Consider the following 13194-nt stretch of genomic DNA (forward strand, 5'->3'; position numbering starts at 1 on the left):
GTACTAAATTGAACTTAAACCGCACGGTTGCTGCACGGTTGCTTCAAAAGCGGGTTGGTTCTTTTTCATTTAACACGAGAGAAAAACAGAAAAATACGTTATAAAAGAGCCAACACAAACAGGTAGTAAAAAACGACAGCGAAACGAGCCCCGAGTGCAGCCGTATTTTGTTGCATCACAGGGGAGGGCGAACAAAGCGCTTAGAAATTAAAGACAAATACAACATATCGAGCGGCCGAGCTCGAACTCCAACTCGATCCCGAGCTCGAAACCAAAACCAAAACCGACACGACTGGAGTCGACTCGACTCGACTCGACTCAATCTATGGTAATACAGAGATACCTATCAGGGCTTCAGGCCACTTCCCACTGTTGTCCATCCAGTTGAGTGTATTTTTGGGGTTACTGACCTAACATTTTGGTATGATAGTGAAAACTGTTGAGTATTGTTAGTACCAAAATGCACGATCAGAGAAAATTCATTTGAATGCTTCTAGAATATACTTTAGTTACCTCATCGTAGACTACACTTAAGATCTGAGTCATAATCTGATTTAAGCGTGAAGTGGACAAATATTACATTATTCTATGTGCAAACTAGATTATTTTTATTATTAGTATATTGTTGATACAATTCTTTTTAATATATTAATAAATATCTTTAAACTTTTATATTCCAGCTCTAAGCAACTGCAGTGGAACACCCTTAATAAAAAAGTGCGTCCAATTTTAAAATATATTATATAAAGAGCACAAACAAATTTAAATAAGTTTGCTCTAAAAAAAATCAATTAAAATTTGAAGTGTCTAAATGTGCTAAAAATATATCGAAAATCAAATACATAAAGCTAAAATAAATAAAAAAGTGTTTTTTAGCTGTATAATTATCTAAATATTGTATCTGTGTGTCTATGCTATGATGCTGTATAGTGTAACTCAAGGAAACCCCAAGCCGATTGGCATTCAGCAATACCTCTAATCAAATCATTTCAAAAATATTTAAATCAAAATCATCAAAACCTATATGTTGAGCGTTGAGTGTGAATCAAAAAATTCAATAACAACTTGACGTTGCTTGTAATCTACGACAGCAAAGCTAGTTTTTTACCCTGAACGAAACAGCAGGACGGCTTCATCACGGAGTCTTCAGAGTTTCACTGCACTGAGGACGACGATCTCGAGATGGATATACTACCGAGCGGAAATATATTCAACGAACTGGAGCGCATATGCACAACGGGCTATTTTTCATCGCAGCCGTCGATCGAGGATCAATGGCAACAGGTGAGTGGGCATTGGGAAACCGACAACTATAATATAATTGCGGATATCAGTTAAGTAACACGATCGCGTGACAGCAAAAAATAGGCATAGCTCATCCAATCCTAATTCATAAGTATGTCTGCCAATTATAGTAGTTTATCACGTCGAGTGCTGCATTTTCTCTATAGATTGTGTATTAAATATATTGAACAAATTGGTGAGTGTTTTCTGTTTATAGCTATAATTGACGTCAAAGCAACATGTGGCTATTATAATTATATATATATCCCTTATATTATTTTTATCTTTGGGTCTGGTGGGGATTTATTATGCATTGAACACTGGGTTTGACTTCTTTAAGAATATTAAACAATAATATGTTGCACTCATTAAAAGCTAAGAACTAAACAGAGAAAATCGCAGATATAAATTCTAAAAATCCTTGAATTAATTTTTTTTTGCAATATATTCCATTTCAATTCAAAATAAAGAAAAGCTTCTAGGCAATCGCAAAAGCTGCGCGAATGCATAAAAAAATAAATACATTCGCACGTATAAACAATTTTAATAATAAGAATGTATTTTCTTTATAAATATATTTCTATAAAATGCAAAAAAAAAACTAAAAAATAGATGCGGTCATAAACAGTCGTCGTCGCTGTTGGTTATCATCTGAATAAATAAATAAATATATATATATATATATATATATATATATATATATATATATATGTATTTGAATTTATGCATATGTATTTATGTGTATTATACTTATGTATATAAGTATTTTGCAAAAAGCATTTGACAAATATTAAATGATATGAAAATAAAAATACACATGTATATATGTATATATGTATATATACATACATGTATATATTTGTATATAAATGCGAATTAAATTCCTCTCTTTTATTTGGTGCGCTTCTGTGATAAAACCCAATCAACGTTGACTTATCAAAAATACCAGCTGATTTAGCAGTTTACTTAAGTATTTTTTTTTGTTTGCATTTATTAACTAAAATGTTGAGTCGACTGCCTGCCGCCTTATCGTCATGTGACGCATAAGCGATTGCTCGACTATGTGTAGCCCATGTCAAGCGCAGGCATGCAAAAAGATAAGGAAGCTACTGTTAATGCTCTCTATCGGTCCACTCTCTGGAATATATATCTTGCATATCTAACTTTGGTCGCCCTTTTCAATTTTGTATATTCAATATATATGTACGTATGTATGTATGTATGTATGTAGAACATTCGCCACATTGTTCAAACATTCTATTTAATTGTTGTGGTATTTATTTGTTTGAATTATTCACATATACCCCATTGAAATCTTGACTATTTTTAAACAATTCCATGCGTAGAAAAATGTGTGTTTCGGAATTTTTCCGAAAATTGGCAAAATTGTTCGCTTTCAGCCTAAGTTGAAATACGTATATACAAATAGTATACACCGGTCTGAAAATTCAAGTACCAAGTAAATATGCTTTGTAGCCTGTGCTGGTGCTAGGAACTTTTAATCAAGGATAATTTGATACACGTCAGGTAAGTGGCTCGTATTGAAGTGAAAATCATTTGAGAAAATTGCTGAATGAGGAATCACATTGTAATTAATATACTTTATGCGACGGATGTTTTGTTTATTTCCCGTTCGAATTCCGGCTACATCCGTTAGCTGTGGGCCGTGCCTATATTCTATTCAAATTGCTCTTTCACTTTCCCTTCTTACGCCTATGCCGCGTCATTTGTCGCGGGTACTTGTCTGGAATTTCAGACAGCTGGCAGTTGTTTCTACAGTGGCAAAGATAAACAAGCTACATTTGTGTCTTTATCTCTGTGCAAGAAAACATCTGTATTTATTTGTGTTACAGTAAAATTGTGCTTTGTTCACATACATATCTTAGAAAAACATCGTCGTATACATAAATAATTAGTTGTATTCATACATTTTTAAAGGATAATAAAACTTTTAAACTTTTTCTAAGAACTTGTTAGCATGCACTATTTGCATGCTCACCTTAAGAGTAATGTTCTCTGAGCCAATTATGAATGTATATATAATTCCATTCTGTATTGTGGTGTTTCCTACTTTGGCTCAGACAAGTGCCGAAATCAGTCTGACTGTGCTGCTGAGCGTAGGTATACCCAACCCACTTTACACACAATACGCATTCAACACCGCCCTTTTCATAATTTAAAACAAAAAACATCCCTTCGCTGCCTTGCATTGAACCCAGAACGTGTCGACAACGAGCAACGAATGAAAAAGGATGAACTTGAACATAATATTTAGAATTTGGGGACATTTGGAGACGGTATCCGAAATATAACAAAAATCAAAATTGTAGAAAATACACATAGAACTAAATACAAAAGTTGGAGACTCTAGCTCTTAACCCGAACGAGGTATAATTTTATAACTGTATTTCGATAATGTTTTCAATCGATAACAATGAAACGGGAATAGTAATCGATTATTTGAAATAAAATTGAGGGACGCACAGACAAACGGACAGTGCTCAATCGACTCGGCTCGTCGTCCTGATCCAGAATATATATACTTTATGGGGTCTGCCACGCCCCCTTCCGCCTGTTACTTACATTTGTACAAAACCATTATACCCTGATTTCCTATTTTTCATGTGATGGGTATAAAAAGTAAGCCAAATTCGAAAGGGAAAGTAAAATTCTAGACATTGAAACTGGGAAATTCATGAAGACAGCCGCTTACATATTCTGTGGCACACACATAAACGTGGAGTAAAGATAATAAGCCAAAGGCACAACTACGAAACCAACATCATTGCGTAACACGTCACCAACGAATTCCTTTTGACTGTCGAGCGGTCCTTGGCTTCTCTACAAATGCCAAGCAAATTACTGTTTGAAAAATATCAGAGCTAGCAGAAATCAGCAACAACGAAGAAAAAGCAATCACAAGTACGTGCAATTGCTAAAAATATTCCCAGCGTGGCCCAAAACGTGAGGACCTAGCGACTGTGTGCCTTAAATACTCGCCAGGCAGCTAAACTGAGCATGCGAGCCTTCTTTGAGACCCAACTCTCAAGCTGCCGCTACTGCTACAAGTTTTCGGAATCAAACAAGATATCTGAGTCGGCTTCCCTGTACTACTTTGAGTGGCGCTTGTCGCTGCTACTCCTATTACCCCCAATAATTTATCATCTTGACTGCAATTAATCATCAAATGTGCGCACTCACACATGTACCATTTGAGTAAGCTAGTATGGATGTGTGGTGTGCGTGTGTTTGTTTGTGCGAATAGGGCATGTCTTTTATAGTGAACAGAGCCGAGCGTATAAGATGCTAAAATGTATGTCTAGATATGCGGAGACTTGGAGTTGTGCGTGGACATGGCATCTGCTTCATCCCTTACATTGATGCTTTTCGCGTATAGATCACAATTGACTATGGAATTAAGACAGAGCTCGTCTCCAGGCCTTAATTGGCCTAGACCATTTCTCTTTTTTGGCACCTACACTTTCTACTGGATTTTGCTCTGAATAACAACAGATTAATTGAATCAATTTCCAGGTGTTTTTAAGCTACTTTGGGGAGTTTTCAGAGGCAACGCCTACCTTTAGCTACTGTTAGCTGCTGCCACTAATTAAAGACGTCTATTGTTGACCTGATAATTCGACCAATTCGACAACTTTGTCCATAACTGCAGAGGTTTGAGGCTTATGCTTTAATTATGTGCTGTCCTAATTAGTTGTATAATCATGTATGCATCGGTTGCTAACTGATAAACTTGTATTTATTTGAGTAATAAATCAAGTTGGCAGCTCCTCCTCATTATGCGCAGCATTCGGCTACGTTAGTAACTTCCTGCTTTATGAAAACTGATGGCTGTGGCTCGCTTATCTTGAGGGGTTGGGAAAAGAGCTTCTATTAGGAGTCAGCAGTCGCAGTCTACGCTTACTGTTGCTCCTCTTGCTTTTGATAAAGTCTCCTGGTAATGAGAGGATATGTTTCGTATTAATTACAGTTGTGTTTTATTTCCCTTTTTTGGAAAGGGCTCTTAGTTGGTGTATGTGAAAGTATAATGTGCAAATCAGAGCGCGAGTGAGTTTTATTTTACACGTGTATGCTAAGTGGGCTGCAGCCGATAGATAGATAGGGCTTGTATAACAAATAATTGCGTTTGGCTAGGGTAACAGCGAGTTGCCCATTTTAGATTTAATCACTCTTCTTACTTCAATTTAATAGGGTATATCGTATCTCATCTACCTTTATATACGAAAAGAATAGGAACATAATATTGAATGTTGTCCACAGTGGAAGCGCTTGTGTACAGTATTGTCTTCATTGGTCAACATTAACTAATCTTTTGAAATTACCGTACTTACACTCAACGCGGCTTTACAACGACTAATTTGCTCATTTTGAAGCGCCACGTGGCGATTTCACAAGCAAATGTGTATGTATTTGCGGTTCGGTTGAGCGAAAGACACAAACAGAGAACAAAAATGTTCAAATAGACAATTTTATTATGGCACAGCCAATTGCACACTTATTGTTTTATTTTTGTGTAAATTGTAAATAAATACAAATTGTTTTTCATTTCTCTGAGCAAACAACACTTGTACAAGCGTCTTGTGTAAATGTTTGTGTAAAAAAGAGGCAGAAAAAAAGAAACGGAACAAAACAACCCTCCGAAACAAACTTTTTTCTTTTCAACCTCAGACCCCAAAAATTGTATGCAAAAAACTTAGAGCAAATTTCAATTTTGCACACTTGCCAGTTTGTTTAATTTGCATCATAAAACAAACCCAAAATGGAATAGCACAACTATATGCAAGTATATATACACATACCTATATATTTTGGGTAAATTATTTATCAGAGAGTAAATGCGTCGCACTTGGAATGCTAAACGAGTATCGTGGCTCGTAGCCTGCCTTGGATCACAGTATATGTGGGGGTTGATTTCATGTTTAGACGGGAGCGCCCTTCTCCCTTGTGGGTGAACTCCTAAGTTGCCAGTGTGCTGAGCACAAATGCGAACACAAAAATGTATGTCAGTTGAATCGGAATGGGTGAGAAGGGAGAAATACTTTATTTGTAGGATATAGCTCAATATTAAAGCTGTTGACAGTTGTCCTCTGCATTCGACTACTTGTGTTTTACTTACCAGCTCAACTCGCTACTTATATCTAAATTTAATGCTTTCACTGTCTCTCATAAGTTATAAAGTGAAAGCATAACAGGAAGACCATAAGATGGACATGCGTTAAATATAATTTATGTTTGTTTTTTGTAAAGAAAATTTGCTGTCCAGTCGCCCGCTCGTAAGAAAGACCCACATCTGAGTTCAAAATTGAACGGGCGGCTGACAGTTGGCGGCTACTCTATTGATACTTGCTAACAGCACAAAAATGATGGCAAGGCTGGCTGGCAATGCTGGCGATACAGGCAGCCAGCAATGTTTTTTCAAAAACTCACTCGTTTTTTTTTAAAAGAATAAAGTTAAAGAGCAAGAAAATAACTATCAGGCAAAATGAGTGATACTGACGCCAGGATAATTGTGACTCTACTTCCTGTGCTGTCTGATATGTTGTACAATGCAGCTGTGATAAGGCGAGTGTTAATGACGATGACTCCTTGGGTTGATTCAGAGATGTAATGATTCAGTAACAATTCTGTCACGGCTGTGTTTCTGCTTATTTATATTGAATTATATTTTCTCTCTTTATATCGATATGAAAAATGAGTTTAAGCTTTGTTTGCCTCATTATAAAACTGCGATTCCCTCAAAACATTTATACAAATTGTAAAAATATAGAGAAGCATAAGCAAAACAACTGAAACAAAGTGTTTCTGTGTTGTTGCTCATGCCATATGTTAATCACACATTCAAACAATATTTTGAAACTCATATAACACTCGAAACTCCAAGCAGAAGAATGTATGTTGTGTGTTGGGTGTTTGCTGGCCTGGGAATGTATTTTGAAAGCAGCAACAGTGGCACCCCTCGATGATGGTTCTCCAAATATTTTGGGCTTGTCTCCTCGTCATAACGACTTTAAAGTTATTTCACACTGTTAGCTGTTGTTGGGGGTAAAGGCAAGCCCTAAAATCAATTTACACACGCCACTGTGTCTGTCCAATTGTCTGTCTTCTGTCCGTCCTCTTCCCGTCTCTCCCCTCTGTCTTCTGGCATTTAATCGTGAGCATTTTGTTCGGGCGAGAACTTGCGCCTAAGTGCATCAATTGACTTGTCGCTTTTGGTCTGCCTAAATTGCATTAAAGAAATTGAAAATTCTCAGAGAGCTATTCCTAAGTAGTGTGAGTACTGTCTCCATCTACTTTATCTATCATAGTGAGCGCGACTTAGCGAAATGGATTTATATGTAAAACATGTTAAGATAGGCAAGCCAATGCTGCATTCAAAGTTAATCAAAGCGAACAGAAACAACAAAGATTTGAATAAAATATAAATATACATTGCTTATACTTATAAAAATAAAGAATACGAATTCAAAGATAAAAATGATTAATGGCTTCAAGCGAATGAAGGGCATGCCTGATACGAGGAAGCATTGTTATGCTATGTTGCGGATAAAATACCAATCAGCCTGCAACAAGGCACAACTCTGTGCTCCCTTGTATGTTCTTGGCAAAGAGCGATGGTAAGAAAAAACTTTAAATAAAACATGAAGTATTGATGAACGATTCATATAATAAATTCTTTGTTACTCTATCCATTAACGAAATGTGATTGATAAATGAATGAATTAGTAGTTTAATATCATTTCATACAATATACAATACAATACAATCAATATATTTATCTGTGCATAATAGATAAGATGATTACAACTATAAGAAAATATTTCAAATGTTCTTATCCATTTTACGTAGTACAAAAAGATTATCTTTTGCTCGCCCATGATGAAAGCTCTTTAAAGTAAATATACACACTCAAGTTATCGACTGATTGAATAAGCTTACATTTCTAGCTGTCTCTCAGAATACTTCTTAGGGAATCGAATTTAAAATTTTTCTTGCTAGCCTTGACGAGGCGGCCCATTGATTGTTGACTGTCGACTCAATGTTAACGTCGAGTCAATGGCCAATCAATAACATTGCGCCCTGAACTAACGTTCACTGATGTTGCGTTCTGCTTTCTCAACACTTTAAACAGCATTTGATGTTTATATGATAATGATTAATGACTAAGCTTCTGTAATACAGATTGCTTTTTCGGTTTGGATTGTGTGTTTATAAATAAGTACGAAATCAGTTGAGACGCCTTAGCTGCTCTAGCGCTCGTCATTCAGCCATCTTTTGTTGCCTTCTACCTTGCATATCTCTTAGGATACTTTCACAAAAGTTGGTGATTTAACATTCATGTACAAAGTCAACTCATTACCCGATTAATACTAGGGAAGTAAATGCACTAGCTTGAATAGCATTTCTTTGCGGTCCTTAAGATACAAATTGTATCTGTTGTAACTAATGATGACAACTTGCTTCGGCCATCGTTTGCTGACGGGGCTAAAACGTTGTCCTCTACTTTTATTGGTTTTTGTAATTAATGATCTCATACAGCCATTCCACAAAGTCCAGTTAAAGGCTCGACGCATACTGTGAAGCTTGCTTTGGCCGAGTGTATTAGATTGTGCTACACTTTGAGATGTTCCCTTGCATACAAATACATGATACAAAAGTTCAATGAAGATGCTTCATCAATCAAATTCAGAAAAATTCGACAAAAACTAAAAGCTGTTCAATCGACTTTCATCTGTCATTAAGCTGACATTCACACAGGTATGCCTTACATATCTGTTACACAAAAAGTCGATAGCTGCATTCAAATACGAAGGTTAAACAAGCAGTTGAGTATTGATAAAGATCCAAGTCGATAACTTTGCGTCATAACAGTATAGTACATTTAGTAATTAATTATAAACAGATTGGTAACTTTTAAGGAGTGTTTTCTCATTTTGGCTGTTGCCACTCGCCGATGAACAGCAAATTTTGTAAAAATTTGAAGTCTAAACGTTAATGAAATTCTCGTGTCTTTAAGATTTTTCTCGCTGACAGCCTTTGAGAAAAGTGGCTTGGGGCCTAGGTTTCATTGAAACTTCAACGGAGATTTCCGCGACTCGGCATTGATTGAGAGGGACCATTATTTTGTACATATATTTTTTTTGGCAGTTCATCCCTGCGACCTTTATCATCTGGCATCCCTTCTTAAAGTGAGACGTCAAATAATATTAACGATTGTGCGCTGCGGCTGAAAATCATATTTTGTGGTTCTGGAACACCAGCATGAAATGCCGGATAAAAAAGACTCGGGCGAAAGCAGTCAACAAAAGTCAAGGGATAATCATAAAATAAACCAATAAACGCTCTTTGTAATAGAATATACCAAATGTCGTGCCACCTCTTAACCTGTGTAAAGATTTCCTGACATCCTGGCCAATCGGATGGAGAGTTATCTTATGTTTGCTTTCATTTTGTTTAACATTTGCTTCAGGTATTAAATATATAAAATATAATAATAATTACATTACTCTCAACTCTCTTTAATTGCAGGTAAATGGCGTTTAATCTTCCTGTAATGCTCTTATCGTCGTTTGGGTAAGCTCACATTGCGAATTCCAGAACAATTATAGCCAACTTCAGAAAAATAGCAAATGTAAAGAGAAACAAGATTAGCGCCTTGCTTGGCCTTTGTGGGTTTGCCGTACACATAATGAGTTTTTGTACTAATTCGTAGTATTTTGAATGTTTTGATTAAATTGTGAGTGTAGAGCGACAGATTTTCGATATTTAAAATAGCTAACTTTGCCTGCTAAATGTTTCTTTACTGTAGCTTTCCAAGAGAGTTTCTTAGCGTGGGCTGGCCTTCGTTTTTGCCTGACCTGCTCGACTACTAACCTGTAGGTATGTAGGTATGTTTTGGAAGCCGTGTTTAAACAGAAGTTATTGATATTTCTCACTCGCAGCCTTGTATGCTTATTTTGTCTTCTTTATGCTTATGCTAAGTGTTGCTCGCCGGGTCGGCCTTATTCGTCTTTTTGTCCAGCCAAGTCAAGAAAACGTGTTGCTTCAATTTGTGTTTAGCTAATGAAACAGACAGTTTAAACAAACTCCGTGCAGTGGGCTACATGTTTTCTTTCTGCATTTTCACTCGCTAAACAAACCGCAACATAAATGACTTTTGTAAGGTATTTATTATACCTTGAGACTATTGAAAATGGGTATACTGTTTTGTAAACGTATAGGTAACATAGTTCGACAAAATGCTAATTTAAATAAAGCTCTACTCTGATAAGCTGCAAGTAAATTCAATATAAACGCACATTTAAATTAGCTGAGATGATAAAACTACGAAAACTTCTGTCGTCCTTAAAGAACAGAAATAAGCAATTAAAATACAACTTCCCAGTCCTCTATGCTGTATAACTACATAAACAAACTTTATTATTTTTTGTGATTCTGCAAGTTTTTTGTTTTGTAGTTATATTTAGTTGTATTTGACCTTTTTCTTGCTCTATTTTAAAAAGCCTATTTTTGTCGAAATGGCAATACGATTAGTCGCTTGGAATCTGCTGGCGCCCAATGATTGGCTATTTTTGGAATTACGTGTGAAGTTGTTTATTCTCGTTGTTTTTCATTTGTAGTATTTTCTCACACGCCTAACAATCAACATGGAAAAATAAAGTGAGGATAAGTATAGTTAATATTGTTGGGGAAATTAATTGGATTTTCTTCATTGACACAGTCCAGGAAATTTCACACTTAATAAAGACATTTTCTACAAGTTGAAAGAAATAATAAAAGTAACAACGATGCAAAATGTTGAGTCAAGAGTGAGGCAAGGTAGAGGAACGGGGCAAGATTCGTGGCAAACATGAAGCGTAACATAATAAAATTCACACAATTTACTCAATTTACGTAATGGTAAAAAAAAACTTAACAGGAAAACAAGGACACTTTATGGAGTGGTAATAGTAAAGCTTCACTGGAGCACAGAATCTCAGGGCCGAACACTGTTCGTGTCGGTGCTGTTGTTTCTCGCTGCTCGTTCGTTGGTTTGCGCCTTCGCCAATTGTTTTTCAAACCGTTCTCAACGCGGTTTCTGTTTATACTGCCGCCATTTTGTTGCTGCGTAGTCATTTTTCGGTTTGTAACTGTTGTCGCTCGTCGGGTGGTGCTTGTGGGTTGAGAGTTGGCGGCTTTACGCAGTCATTGTTATGCTTCTTGTTTTTGTTGTTGCTGCTTCTGCTGAAATGTTGCTATATTTGTTGTCCGCGGCTTTCAATTACTTCTTTTTTTTCACTTTTTTTTTTTTGTATATTCTTTGTTTCAAGCGTGTTCTCAAATTAAATTTTCGTCAAGCTGGTAACTGGCGCCAACAACTTGCTTCGGCTGCCGCTTCGGCTTGGGCTTCGTCTTCTATTTGTCAGTTGTTTTCTTGGAGCTGTAGCTGGAGCTGGATTTGTTGACGTTCAGCTGTAATAACTGTTTCTGGGGCGTGCAGTGAAACCGAATATAAACATTTCGGTATTTATAGTTATATTTATGTTTACACGAATAAATGACTACATTTGGATTCAAATATACTTTACTATATCAATAGTTAAGCGTATGCATATACTCCATTATGTGGATAGCACAGATGCAGATGCAAATGATTTATTTAATTCAACGCTAAAGGTCTATTTCATCAAATAATTTTGTCAAGTGATGCTGCAGAATGAAAAGGAAAGCAAACAGGTCCTTAACTGTATATGAAAGTCGCATAGGCGATTATAAGCGGTCAGCTAAAATGCTTTTTACTTCTATATATGGCTCATCATTTTTGGTTGCAACATCATAAAAAGCTGCTGTGACGTGACTGTGGACCACATGAATATTTTGCGAGTGGGTGCACACTTCTTGGGAGTTTGGAGCGAGTAGAATGAGTATATTGCTTGGCAATCTCCCCCATTAAATAAAGAAAGTGGTCCATCCAACGTTGGCCATTACCTAATGCGCTGTGACACGCTGCGACATCAATTTTCGGTTGCATTTGAAATGAGCTCAGCTAAGGCAAGCTGGGTAACAACTCCCATAAATGTATAATGTTATACGCATCTCCAGTCATTGGAATTTAATATTTAATGCTATCATCTTTGGCCTCTTCCAGTCTGAGGTTGCATCGTTGCCGAGCTTTTACTTTCACTTTTAATTAATTGATATCAGTTGAGTTTGTTGACCAACTATAAAAATATTGCCTTGACGGCAAGTCAAAATAAACAAAAACGAAAAAAAGTACAAACAAAATAATATCCACGGCGAATGAGCGAAGCTAACAAAGCGTTGACATAACAAAGTTTGCACTTGGCTCTCCTGATAAGATATGGCTATGTAGTATATGTGCAAGAAAACTTGGGGTAGCGATAAGCGCTTGATTGAATTAATGTGATCTGAAGTTGGTCAATGCCGTACACAAGTAGGCGAAAGAAAAACTTACCTACAAAAAGAGATACTAGATACAATTATTAATAAATAGTACATCAGAAAGACGACATACATAAATTCAACTAAATTTTTATTGTAACTTTGTAAGTTTGTAACTAACAATCTGAAGTCTATAACAATTCCGTTTACCTTCATTTAGTCGGAAGTGCGTTACGCGAATAGGTTTAAGCAGAGAGATGAAAACCAGTTGGCATTTGTGCTTCATACTTGAGCGGGTTGCGGTTTTTGTTACTAGCCTACAAAGTCGCTGATGCCCTGTGGGATGTTATCAACATAAACAAATTGCAGCTGGTGCCAACAGTGCTGACAGGTTTTACTTCGCTTCAAATGTGCCAAGGCGTATTAGGCATAGCAAGTTACTTAAGTTCTTCCATAACAACGACACTTAACTTCACATTTCGGCATGCGTAGACGTCAACTTTCCGTCATTGA

The 13194-nt window shown here is 36.4% G+C and overlaps 1 protein-coding gene across 2 annotated transcripts in view; it reads left to right on the forward strand.

Moving 5' to 3' along the window:
* The first annotated feature begins 879 nt into the window (after positions 1-879).
* Positions 880-13194, forward strand: part of LOC111593177 (Krueppel-like factor luna) — a 63202-nt gene continuing 50887 nt past the window's right edge. Inside the window, exon 1 of one of the 2 annotated variants that reach the window (XM_023305784.1) lies at positions 880-1284. In XM_023305784.1, the coding sequence (XP_023161552.1) occupies positions 1183-1284 (102 nt within the window). In that variant the 5' untranslated portion in view covers positions 880-1182. The remainder of the gene's footprint in view (positions 1285-13194) is intronic. The other variant, XM_023305787.2, reaches the window with a different exon arrangement.

The sequence above is a fragment of the Drosophila hydei genome, unplaced genomic scaffold, assembly GCF_003285905.1.
Source record: "Drosophila hydei strain 15085-1641.00,03,60 unplaced genomic scaffold, DhydRS2 tig00000315-arrow-arrow-pilon, whole genome shotgun sequence".
NCBI lineage: Eukaryota > Metazoa > Arthropoda > Insecta > Diptera > Drosophilidae > Drosophila > Drosophila hydei.